The 13,657-nt window shown below is 40.0% G+C and overlaps 1 protein-coding gene across 1 annotated transcript; it reads left to right on the forward strand.

Moving 5' to 3' along the window:
- Positions 1–508: 508 nt before the first annotated feature.
- Positions 509–8,235, forward strand: MAF (MAF bZIP transcription factor). The gene is made up of 2 exons (XM_073605545.1): positions 509–1,924; positions 6,460–8,235. The coding sequence occupies exons 1-2, from the start codon at positions 888–890 to the stop codon at positions 6,464–6,466; spliced, it is 1,044 nt and encodes a 347-aa protein (XP_073461646.1). The 5' UTR covers positions 509–887; the 3' UTR covers positions 6,467–8,235.
- The last annotated feature ends 5,422 nt before the right edge of the window (positions 8,236–13,657 follow it).

Here is a 13,657-nt window from a genome sequence, read left to right on the forward strand (position 1 = left end):
TGCTCTACTCACCCCCCCCCCCTCTCTATACATATGATATCAGACATTATATATTATTATATAATTGCAGTGTGCACATCCTTCCGATCTCTAGTTGCAGTCAGACAATGTAGACCCCCCTCCCCTCCCCATTATTGGGGGTCCCGAATCTCTCCTCTGTGCTAACTGTATAAAGTTCCATCAATCCCCCCCCCCCCCACCCCCTCCGCTCAGGATTAACCCCCGGGATCCCGGACTGATCAGGCTGATTGTATAAAGTCCTATCTATAATCCCCCCTCCGATATCAGGAGAGTTAACTCTTTGCAGCTCGGAATGGACCCCCCCCCCTCGGGTCCCGGCCGGTAGGGGTTAATGCCGGTCCTCTCCCGGCTGACAGTCAGCTGATCGCGGCGTCTGATTGACAGTTCCCCTCCTGGAAGTTTATCTCGTACTATTATGCTAATGAGGTCCGGGGATCCGTCCTCCCATTGGCCCGCCGTGCCCAGTCCGGGCCGTGACGTCACGCCGCCTATAAAACGCAGCAATGCTTTTAAAGTGCTCGGTGGACGGATCGGTGAAAAAATCCGGAGCGGTGTCCCCCAGTCCTGACCGGCTCCGCACTTCCCCCCCTCCTCCTCTTCCTCCTCCTCCTCCTCTCCGGTCCCGGGACTATGAAGTGTGTTGTGTAGTAAGAGTTGGGGGAAGAGGTCGGTGGCCCCCCGGTATGTCCTCCGCCGGCGGGCTCCTGTGATTCTTATTCTTTTTTTTTGGTGGTTTTATTTTTTTGGGGGGGAGGGGGGAGAGAAGCGATCACCGCAGCAAGCTGGCTCTCCCGGTGCCCGTTCCTCCTCCCGGTAGTGGCGGTAGTGTGGTGCCCCCAGTGTGGAGGGCTGCGAGCAGCAGAAGGATGGCATCAGATCTGGCAATGAGCAGCTCCGACCTGCCCACCAGTCCCCTGGCCATGGAATATGTTAATGACTTCGATCTGATGAAGTTCGAAGTGAAGAAGGAGCCGGTGGAGACCGACCGCATCATCAGCCAGTGCGGCCGCCTGATCGCCGGGGGATCGCTGTCTTCCACCCCGATGAGCACGCCCTGCAGCTCGGTTCCCCCTTCCCCGAGCTTCTCGGCGCCTAGCCCGAGCTCCGGGAGCGACCAAAAGAGCCACCTAGAAGACTACTACTGGATGACCGGCTACCCCCAGCAGATCAACCCGGAGGCGCTGGGCTTCAGCCCGGAGGACGCGGTGGAAGCGCTGATCAGCAACGGCGGCAATCCCCAGCAGCAGCAGCAACAACAGCAGCAGCAGCAACTCCAGCAGGGCGGCTACGATGGCTTCGCCCGGGCTGCGCAGCAGTACGGCGGCTCCTCGGGGGCCATGCCCGGGGAGGAACTCGGCTCCGCCGCCGCGGTGGTCTCCGCAGTGATCGCAGCCGCCGCGCAAAACGGGGCGCCCCACCACCACCACCATCACCACCACCCCGGGGCAGGAGGGCTGCAGACTTCCTCCGGCAGCAGCGGAGTCTCCCCGGCTTCCTCCGGGATGCATCCGGCGCCCCACCACCATCATCACCACCACCACCACCTGCACTTCGACGATCGCTTCTCCGACGAGCAGCTGGTCACCATGTCCGTGCGGGAGCTCAACCGGCAGCTGCGGGGGGTCAGCAAGGAGGAGGTGATCCGGCTGAAGCAGAAGAGGAGGACCCTGAAGAACCGGGGCTACGCTCAGTCGTGCCGCTTCAAGAGGGTGCAGCAGAGGCACGTCCTGGAGTCCGAGAAGAACCAGCTGCTGCAGCAAGTGGAGCACCTCAAGCAGGAGATCTCCAGGCTGCTTCGGGAGAGGGATGCCTACAAGGAAAAGTATGAGAAGCTCCTGGGAAGCGGCTTCCGAGAAAACGGCTCCAGCAACAGTGAAAATCCATCCTCTCCGGAGTATTTCATGTGAGTCTCACCCCTGAGCCCTTCCCTTCTCTCCCAAATACCTGTCTGGGGGTGGGGTGAGGGACCCTTACTCAACCCTTCCATGGTGCCCATGATGTATTAGGTGGGTTCTCCTTCACTTTTCCTGAAACGTATCCTGACCCTTGGGGTGTAGGACTTTACTAAACCCTTTCTTGCCCATATGGTACCCGTATTGCATTAACGTGTTAGTTCCACCCATTTCATTTCTTTACTTTGTCTAGAAACCCATCTTGACCTCTTCTAGTTTACCTATTACAATGTGGGAGCCTACTATAACCTTTCTTGCCCTTATGGTGCCCATACTGCATTAACTTTTGAGTTGCCCCCATGTTGTTTCTTCCTGACTTTGTCTAGAAACCCATCTTAACCTCTTCTACACCTGTTCTGATGTGGGGCCTTACTAAACCCTTTCTTGCCCATATGGTGCCCATATTGCATTAACTTTTCAGTTGCCCCCTTATTATTTCTTGAGGGTATCTAGAAAACCATCTTGACCTCTTCTATACATCTTCCAATATGGGAGTCTACTATACCCTTTTTGCCCATACTGCATTAACTTTTGAGTTGCCCCCATGTCAGTTCTTGACTCTATAGAAACCCATCTTGACCTTTTCTACTATACCTCTTTCAATGTGGGAGTCTACTATACCCTTTCTTGCCCATACTGCATTAACTTTTGAGTTGCCCCCATGTCGTTTCTTCCCTACTTTGTCTAGAAACCCACCCTAATCTCTTCTACACCTGTTCCGATGTGTGACCTCACTAAACCCTTTCTTGCCCATATGGTGCCCATGCTGTGTTAACTTTTGAATTGTCCCCATATCATTTCTTCCTGACTTTACCTTGAAACCTTACTTAACCTTTTCTACTATACCTATTTGAATGTGGGAAGTTACTAAAACCTTTCTTGCCCATACTAAATTAACTTTTTAGTTGCCCCATTTAATTTCTTCCAGACTTTTGACTACAAACCCTTCTTGACCTCTTCTATTATATCTATTTGGACGTGGGTGCTTACTATACCCTGCTTTGCCCATATGGTGCACATGTTGTACTAAATCTTAGCCTTTATGTTATATCTCCTTCAGTTTGTGTAGAAACTCAACCTGTCACCCATTTTCTGCCCACATGGTACCCATGCTCTATTAATGTTTGGGTTGACCACATGTTTTTTTCCTTTACTTTGTCAGGGAGCCTATTCTGCCCTCTTCTACTATGCCCATTGGGGTGTGGGACCTTATTAAACCCTTGCCCATATGGTGCCCATACTGTACTCACTCTTAGCCTCTTGGGCTGAGCTCCTTATTTCTTCTTCACTTTTGCTAGAAACTTATTGTGCCATTTTCTACTATGTGCAACCTTATTAAACACATCCTTGCCCACATGATGCCCTAGCTGTATTAACTCCTCACCTCTTGGTCTAATCACCTTCTTTCTTCTTTACTCTGACTAGGAACTCATTGTGCGCTCTTCTACTATGTGAGACCCTACTAAACACTTCTTTGCTCATATGTTGTCCATGCTGTATTGCCATCTAGCCTCTTGGGTTGACCACATGTAATTTCTCATTTACTTTGCTATTTTCAACTATACCCACTGAGGTGAGGGACCATACAATGTCTACATGGTACCCCTGTTGTATTAACTCTTAGCGCCTCTATGCTGTTTCTTTACTTTGTCTAGAAACTCATCCTGCCCTTTTCTACTATACCCATTGAAATGTGGGACCTTATTAAACCCTTTGTTGCCCACATGGTGCCCATGCTGTATTAACTTATAGCCTCTTGAGGTGACCACATGCTATTAATGATTTATTTTGGCTGGAAACATATCCTGTCCTTTTATGCTATATCCATTGTGGTGTAGGACTTTACTAAACTTGCTCCTGACCATATGATGCCCATGCTGCAAACAAGTGATAGCTCCTTGGGTTGACCACATGCCATTTCTCCTTCACTATGGCTAGAAACTCATTCTACCATCTTCTATTATACCCATTGGGCCATAGGATCTCATAAACCTATCTGCTCATATGCTGCCATGCTGTATTAACTCTTAGCCTCTTGGGGTGACCAAATGTAATTTCTCCTTTAGTTTGTCTAGACATTTATCCTACTCTTTTTCTGCTATACCTATTGGGATATGGGACCTTACTAAACCCATCCTTGCCCACACGGTGCCCAGGCTGTAATAAATCTTAGCCTCTTGGGGTGACACATCTCGTCTTTCCTCCCTTCTGGCTTAAAACTGTCTTCTAATCTACCCAGTAGTGCAAGAAACTATTACTAAACCATTCCTTGTCCGCTTGGTGCCTCTGTTGTATTAACTCTGTATGTGCAGAAACTCTACTTATTTCTCATCTCATGCTGTCTTCACCCTAGCTAGGAACTTGTCTTGCACTCTTCTACTATACACAGTTGGGTGTGGGACGCTTACTAAACTCTTCCTTGTCCACACGGTGCCCCTGTTGTATTAACTCTGCATGTTCAGAGAATCTCTTGTATCCCCTTTTCATTTCTCAGTAACCCTAGCTAGATGCTCATCCTGCCCTCTTTTATTATACCTGCTGGGGTAGAGGACCCTTACTAAACCCTTTGCTGTCCACAGGGTGCCCCTGTTGTGTTAACTGTTCACGTCCAGACTCTTCTCTGGACAGACTATTCACATCCTATCCAGATATTTCACATTATCTCATCACCCTGGCTAGAAATGTATCATGCCCTCTTCTACTATATCCAGTGGGGTGTGGGACCTTATTAAACCTTTCCTGGTCCACATGCTGCATTAACTCTGAATGCTCAAAGTCTTTGGGGGGTGACCACATCTTATTTCCCCATCTCTCTGGCAATAAACTCATCCTGCTCTCTTCTTCTGTACTCAGGAGTTGGCCATAACTTGTACTCGTGTTCCCTTTAATTCCCTAAAAGTTCCTACCCCCCCCCCCCCTTTCTTAAAATGACAACAGTCCATTTTCTAACCTTTTTTTTCTGTCCTGCATTGATTTACCTTGCCCCTTCTGCATTTCATAGTCTTGCATGCCCATACTTTATAATAATAGCTCAATTCTGGTGCACTTTTAAAAGTTGGAAGGATTTTTAGAAGAGCAGCCAGTTCTATACAGTTACTAGTTGATTTGTATTGGATGGACAGTCCTAATTTCATAGTTTTCATGACTAGGCAGCTGCAGAATAAAATTCTTATTTAGCATTGGAATGTTCAAGTTATTATTTATTGGCAGTCAGTGTTTAGAAAGCAATAATGCATGTTTAGATTAACTTGATTTAAAACAATAAATAGTTTATGGATATGTATCTAGCTCTACTCTTTGAGACACTATTTTGCAAGCAGGACCATTCACTAGCCTAACGCCAGAGTGTCCCTGTCATTTATTTTAAAGTGTTGGCAGCTATGCTTTATTTTTTAGGAGGGTGGCAGGGATGCTTAGTAAGTTGAGCATTTCTTAATATAAGGGAACACAGGTCCACCTTTCTAAATAGTCAATTAATCTTTTCCGTCATACCCATCCTACACTAGTCAGTTGTACACCTTCATACATCAGAACTTAGAAAGTTGGCTACTCACAAACATAAGATAGCAGTCCAAACTTGTGATGTTGAGTCACGCTTTCATATTCTATTTTTAAAAAAAAAAGGCGCAATTTTTAAAAATGTTTTTTATTTATTTTTTTAGAAAAAGCAGTCCTCGCGACAGACCATTATTTGTAAAAAAAAAAATTAAAATCGCTCTGTCGAAGTGGAATTTTTTTAACCATTTTCCACCAAGCGGAAAACCTTTTTCTCATCTTACGATGATCGTAAGCAATACACATGCATTTGCTGCACCTTCTCGGTATTGACTGTCACTGTCATGTGTGTATTCAGCGAGCATTGTATTTTCTCTATTGAGGAAGTCATTAGCGTTAGTAGAAAAATTGTTTGTATGAAACTCTATCAAGGAGGAAACTGCCACAAGTCTGGAGATTGCTGCCTTGTGTCAATGAGTAGCCTAAGTCTTGAGGACTTTTACCCAGACAACCAGCCCATAGAAGATAGATATCAATCTTAACTGCTTCGGTGAGCTGTAATGAAATCTTTAATTGCTCATATTAAAGCTGCATCACAGGCTAGACAGTTGGCAGTGGACTAATTTAAGCAATAGTATTACCTTGGCATGCTTTATATCCCATATATCATGGAGGTATGTTGTATCGGTTATGCTAAAAAAGAATAAAAAAATGTATTGAGGTCCTGTCCACTTTTTTGACTTGGTATAGAAATAACAATGTGTTCATTGCACTAGAAACTTAGAAGTTTTTACAGTTAGCTGTCTTCAGTGCTTTTATTTCCTATAATTCTGGGAAGATGGGAGGGTTCTATTAGGTCTTTTATTTTACTACTTTCTTTCCATGCTTTTCTGGGCTTGCCTTACACCTATCTAACACTCTTTGCACTCATATGAAGATTACTCTTTAATACCATCCGCTTTACGTTTTCCTATTTTTTTTTTTTTTAAAGGTCATGAGTTTATGAGCTTGCTGTGTCAAAGACAGAAAGAAAGAGAAAAAGCAGAATTGTTGCCATCTCGAGTCCTTCATATGAGCTTGCAATAAAAAAAAAAAAAAAAAATGTGAATTTTTAGACTGTCTCGCTGAATTCATCATTTTGAGAGTTGCTGACCTAAAACAAACAAAAAAAAAATATGAGGGGATGACGTGTAAAGCAACCTGCCAAAATGAAGCCTCTTCATCAAAACTTCAGTTTTTCATGTGACTGTATGGCCAAGAATGACTGAAACTGGCCTGCCATTAAAATCCATGCTCATCTCATGCATTGTGCTTGCTGTTATGTCTTGGCAACAAAGAACTGTAAATGTCATAAGACTTTATGGAAAAATAGACAATATATTATTAAGAAGGCCCTGCATGCTGGACATGTATGGTATAATTATTTTTTGTTTTGTTTTGTTTTTTGTTTTTTCTTTTGCTTGGAAAATGGACTTCTGGACAAAATATGGCATGACATTATTATTATTTTTTTTGTTACTCATCACTTAAAGACAAAAAAGTGCAATCTAGATCTTCCCCTAACATTTACATCTGCTAGAGAAATAAACAATGCTTTTTTTTTTTTGTTTTGTTTTAATTTTGCGTAGTTGCAAAATGTCTTTGTTATTATTTTAAAATGCACTGATTGCTTTTCCTCCAAAAGATGGCAAAATGGATTTTTTCATATTTAAATGTGGCAAAATCTAAAAAATATAAGCAACTTTGAGTAACTTGTGTTGGGACTAAATGTGAGCTAATGACGGTCTTAAATTTTATTTAAAAAGAAGGAAAGAAAAAATACCCTTTTTTGCATTTGGTTGCTGTCAAATGTGGAATGCTATGGGTTTGAAGTAAATATTTTTATGTTTATTTTCTGTAGAATTTGTGAGCGCTTCTTAAATGTTTGCAACAGATAAAGGAATGTCTTAGTTTTAATGGAACAAGTTAGACCCATTTTAGATGTAGTATATTTTACCGATGATGCACTAAGTTGTTCACTGTCGTGATGTTGAAAGGGGTATAGGAATGGGACTATTTTTAAAGGTAGTTTCCAACGCATGTGCTTGCAACTTAAATATAAGTTGGGTATGTGTTAAAAAAAAAAAAAAAAACCCAAGCTTTACCACTGACTGTATTTTAAAACCAAAGTATTAAAAGGGTAGATAGCCTTATGTATATTCAAGGGGTAGATGCATTCAAAAGTGTCTGTTTTTTTGTTTTTTGTTTTTTTTATTATTTTTAAAAAAAATTGAAGTATTTGGGACTGAATTGCACTAAGATATAACCTGCAAGCATAAAATAAAATGCAAATTTGTTTTAGAACGCTAATACAAAAATGATGCAGTTATCAAGGCATTGCTGCACACTTTTTAAAACAATGCAGATTATCTTTTTTTTATTATTTACAGTTTAATATTATGGTGCAGAACTGGATCTTCTGTAGCTTTACAAATTTCACAAGTCTTAAATGCAATAACCAGGAAAATGTATTATCAGGGACTGATAACATGTCTTTTTACAAATGAACGTAAACTTATCCATAATAGATAGAAATCTGTGTCAGCTATATAATGTTATTTTTGTTTGTTTGTTTTCCTATCCATATTTTGCTGTGCAAAATTTTTTTTTTATATTTTGAGTTACTAACGAAACGTGATGTATTTTGTGCTCTGTCATTTCATGTCCTATGGTCATATCAAAAGAAAAAAATAATCTACAATAATAAACTGCAGTTTTTGATTCTGAATTTGCATTGGGGTGTGATCTAAAAAAAAAAATGATGCTGTTTATTTTTTTTTAATTAAATTTGCAAGAGGCACAAGGTGTCAGGATTGGTGTCAATAGAGTCAGAATTTTGGGATAGCATTGTTTCTAAAGATACAAGTCACGTTAGGCAACTAATACATTTTGAGTGTAGGCTCTTTTTTTTTGTAAATTTCTTAATTTGATGGATGTTACCTGTTCTACTTCCTTTACTCTTTTGTCCTTTAGATATGATCTGCCCACTCAGACTTCATCATGTATAATAACTCTTTCCACCTCTCTGCAATGTCATTGTCAAATCCAAGCCTTGCCTGACTGCTTCAGTACAATTCTTTCAAAATCAGCCTACAATGCATTGAATTTAGCTTTTATTAGTTAGAAAAGTTCCTTTGCATTATTATTATAATTTTATTTTTATTTTTTTTATGAAAGCCAGTGTGCCTTACAGAGGATGGTGTCAATATCTCTAGGCAGAACGTGTTGTATGGGGACCAAATAGGCAGCATCAAACTTTGAAAGGAAGTCTAATTGCAGCAGTAATTAGTGTCATGATCACATATCAATCTCCTGACGTAGGGTACCTTGTTTGAGACATCGTTTTCAATGCATGCACTATAGATGTGTGGTTTATTCTCCCAGCTAGCATAACCTTAATTATGTTAAGACAGTGATATTAAAAAAAAAAAGTAATAATAATAAATATATATATATATATATATATATATATATATATATATATATATATATATGGACGTCCTTTTCTATCTGTGATCATATATCCCCTATGACACTCCAGCCAAAGGGAAAACTAAAATAGTCATTGGTTTTCTAAACACCGAACTATCACCCTTTGACATCTGACCTTTTGTGTGACACTGCTGTTTGGATAATGATTACAGACCCCTATTCCAGTTTATTTAGGTACATATTCTAGTTAATCTGTAGTCAAAGGATGAGCAAAGATGGATTTGGAAGATTTTGTTGTGCCATCTTTTGTAAAAAGTCTTTTTTTTTTTTGCTGTATCTAATCCTATCTTTAAGTATTGGCTTGCCAGTAAGCTAATGCTCCCCCCTAGTCTGCTGTGTCATCCTGCACACATATAATTTGGCCTATGGGCTGTGCGTTGATGCTTTAGCCCATGCATTTGCTGCCTGTGCTTTACACCAGCCATGGAAGCATTAAATGTTCTCCTGAAGCTTCTGTGCACTGATAAGTTTGGAGGACACGTGAAGTCGGTGGACTGGACTTCTACCTAGCAGAGCAGGGAAATATTAGAACTGAACGGAGAGAGGTTGTTAACCCCTGGCTTGCCAAAACACAACAGATTGCATCATACGCTTAATGCAAATACTTAGAAGTTATACAGCTTTAGCCGGTTGTCACCATGCAGCGTTTTAAGATGGGGAGGGGGTGGGGTAATAATTTCAGCAAACATCTGTCCCCTTCAGACATAAACTGTGATTATTTTTCTCTGCCGGCTGGCTCTTATCTTAAGTATATAAAGTTGCAAAATATGTTCCTACAACCTTCGTGTTTTCTTTTGCTTGACCCTTGAAGGTTTTTTTTTTTTTAAATCCTTAAATACTCTAAAGATAAAAGTCACAGGGCTTTAGGAATTTGGTAGGATATTTGTTGGCTAATGCATTTGATGTATCTTGAAGGACAAGGGCTACATGAGCACAGCCTTGGTCAAAGATGGTTATGATCTATGGACTGTAGGAAGTGGAGGCTGAATGATTGAAGCCAGCTTCAGAAAATATATTATGTAGCCCTATAGGGACTTTGCATTTGGCAACGTGCATGCTTTGTTTTTAACGCGAGAGGCAAAGGCATACTCTTCACACTTGCCTCGCTCACCTAATATGAACCTGCTATCATCCCATAGCAATTGCCCTTAGACTCTACAGTGCCTGCTGTGATACATGATCTGCGAGCTTATATATGCACATATGTGTTATGAATTATTTATAGCTTTTGCCATAGTTCCCAATTGTACGGCACTACTCGGTGACAGAAGCTTGTTTACGAAGGACACTGACAAATAAAATAAATATGTTTAGCATCACGCAACGCCCACCCGATCAACTGCGAGATTTATGATTTTCAGCAATCAAATTAGAATTTACATGTTTGAAGCTGTCTGCTTTGATAGGAGGAGATATGAGATTAATCTTGTGGTCGGTTTTATTTATATATATATATATATATATATATATATATATATATATATATATAAATATCTTCAGTATAATTTTCTTTAGTCGAAATATAAAATGGACAAATTTAAGGGTGGGCTAGTGAATCCAAGCTCTGCCCTTCTGTAAAGCAAAACTTTATTCTGCACATTAAAAAAAAGATTGCAGCTCTTCTAGTATATTATCATATTTCATTTAATCTGAGGTAAAAAAACAAAAGATCATAAGTTATGAGGCACTGAAAGGGCCGGTTATGGGGGGTTCAAGTAAAAAAAAAAAAAAAAAAACGTATAATATATAGAAACTATGTAATCTGTATGGCGCTTCCCAATCCTAGTACGTTTAACAGAGTTTATTTCAACCACAAGCCCGCCTTTTGAAACTTTCTTCAAGACATCTGTTACTCGCCACGATACAATGTCTGTAGCAACGCCACATTTCAAATAGCACCATTCATAATATTTGGGGAAATATATCCCTGAACGCAAATGCCGTATCAAATATTCCTGACTTCCTGCGCTGAGTTTGTAAATTATGTATAGGGTACATAAGAATTATCTTTGTCAAATGCCTGGATTGCTCTCTGCGTAACGGTGTCATTTAAAAGAGAAATCCATTTTTTAGAAATAAAATAGCTAACACGGTTAATTTAAAGTCCCGTTAAGCAACACCTGCTTAGGAGTCCTGGAGATCAGCCAAACTTATGGCAGCAAAATAACCTTTTTTGTATTTATTTCTGCAAATAACTTACCATTTGAAACAGACATATTTTAAGACTGTGCAGCTGTTGTAAAACAGTTTAACAAATTTGAAAAAATGTATTTTTTTTTTCTTTTTTCTTTAGACAAAATTCCATCTTAACATCTGACAGCTTGGCATGCCAGTCCAAATTTTCATTTACCCCAAACAAATGTATTTTTCTGATTGGAAAAAAAATATCAGTTTATATATTTTGAGATGGCATTTTTTTTTTCCACGATATAACACTACAACAAATAATAATAATACAACTTTACAAACAAAAAGAATCCTAACTACAATCCCTCCCAATTTTCATGAGCCTACTCCTTGCTATCTCTTTCTTTTTCTGTCTCCCTTTTAATTTTTTTTTTTTTAACTGTGTCCCAATTATTGCATAATATTGTTACTTTTTTTTATATCTCTGAAACCGAAAATTTTCCCTGGAAATCATAAAAGAGAAAGCAATTAGTAATTATTTTTAGATGCTCAAAATAAAAAGAAAAGGGCATATGCAGGGACAAATTTGAACCGTCCACTGTAAAGAACTGTTAAATTTGTTGTCGATAAATACATTAATAAAGCACATAAAACATGTGAAAAACTTGCTAGCGCAGTCTGCTATTGACATTGCTACTTAAGTAGTTTTAAAATATAAACCTGTTAATATGTACTGTAAATTAAATCAATATTTATTTTATGCAGGAATGTGTCTGGCTGGCTCATGTCAGCCCAGAGATTAATATTAGGCGGATAACAGGGAGCGGGGTGCAGGGTTATGAAGATTACAATTCAAGCAAGTCAAGTGTTTAATGCTTAATTCATGTCTACATTTACCCTTGTGTCTTCCTTGTACACACAGAGGTGGAAATAAGCCCTCTTGTGTGTGATTACTTTTATGAACCTATTAAAAGAATTTGATAAGCAAATGGCTAAAGCCACCTATGGTTGGCCTCCCTCAAGCATCCATCATTTGCATTACTAATTCTGACCAATGAACAGATTGTAATTTACTGCTGCCCGTTTGCTTGTATCAGATTCTGGACAACTTATAAGAGACTAGATGTATGCTTAAAAGTATAGTAATATGTGTCTATTTGAGAGTGAGCCCTTTTTTTTGCAATTATTTTAGGATTTGGGACTGGTTTTAGTTTGATTTCAACAGAAGGGATGGAGTTGACTTTTGGTTGACCCCCCGTGTAGAATATATGTTATTTAATTAGATGTATAGTAAATTTCACCAATTCTGTACGTGATGCCATTGGATTTTCTCACTTGGGGCTTTGCCGACAGGGAAAAATGGGGGTATGTTACAACTAGATTTTATTGGATATATTAGACATACCTGCTAATAAGGTGGAAAGCGGCAATTCTAATAGGACCGACCAGACAGAATCACTTAGCTGCAGCTGGCTGCTGAGTGTAGGCGAATCGGAGTCCACAATGTGTTAAATTGTACCTAGAGATATTGCAAGTAGATATTAATTTACCATACTATAGTCGATTTTTCCTTTCCCCCGTCCTTCCTAAAATATTCCATTTAGGTGGCGGTATTTGCAAATTTTCATTATACTACTGCAATATGGATTCAAATCTGCGGCAGCTTAGTGATTTAGTTATAAGATAGCTTTGATAAAAAGTTTTGTGTATAGACGCAGTCTCGCATTTTAAATTTTATGTAGTATAATCAGTGGACTTAATCGTCGCAATATATGCCATTTCAAGGCAATTCAGATATCCCAAAGGTCATTATTAGAAGTCTTTATGTATCCCATCAACATATTCTGCAATGCTTTGGGATTGATGAAGTCACAAAATGTAATTAAAAAGGATATGTGAGTATCCCGAACGTAAAGGTGAAAAGGCCTTAATGAAAACAAGTATGGCCAGCTAATGTACACCAGAACCAGTTTGAGTATCAATTGGGCAGTGTAGAGCAATCGTGAGCTCTTTCAAGCTTTAGAAGAACTCAATACTATAAGCGGAGCTTTTCCGACGTATAATATCTTTAAGACTGATCAGTGATTGTTTCCTTTTTTCCCTAAAGAACTGAACAATTGCTTCCTCACACTTGTACCTCTACTCAATATCATCTAACGTAGGTAGAAAAACAGCACCTGGTTTCAGCGGTGCGCAGTGCCGAGCAGACTTGTAGAGCTCTTACCTGCTTTTCTTGGTCAGAGGTCTGCCCGTCTCTGGGTACGCAAGTCCATTGAATTTTTTTTTTTTTTTACTTGTAAAATAATGGGAGGCTTCGTCCCAATTCAACCTTGTCTCTGAAGACCCTCATAATAAATATTTTAGCGACAGGCTGTTACTAAAGCAAGCTGCTGGATCTCCTATAGCTTTAGAACTTTAAAAAAAGAAAATGTGGGCCTTCACAGAAGGAGTACAAAGCCACCAGTGGTTTCAATCTTTTACCTAAATAGTCAATGACTTCAAGCCTTTAAAGTCAATGTAAACCAAAATAG

The sequence above is a fragment of the Aquarana catesbeiana genome, linkage group LG11, assembly GCF_042186555.1.
Source record: "Aquarana catesbeiana isolate 2022-GZ linkage group LG11, ASM4218655v1, whole genome shotgun sequence".
In the NCBI taxonomy this organism is placed as follows: Eukaryota; Metazoa; Chordata; class Amphibia; order Anura; family Ranidae; genus Aquarana; species Aquarana catesbeiana.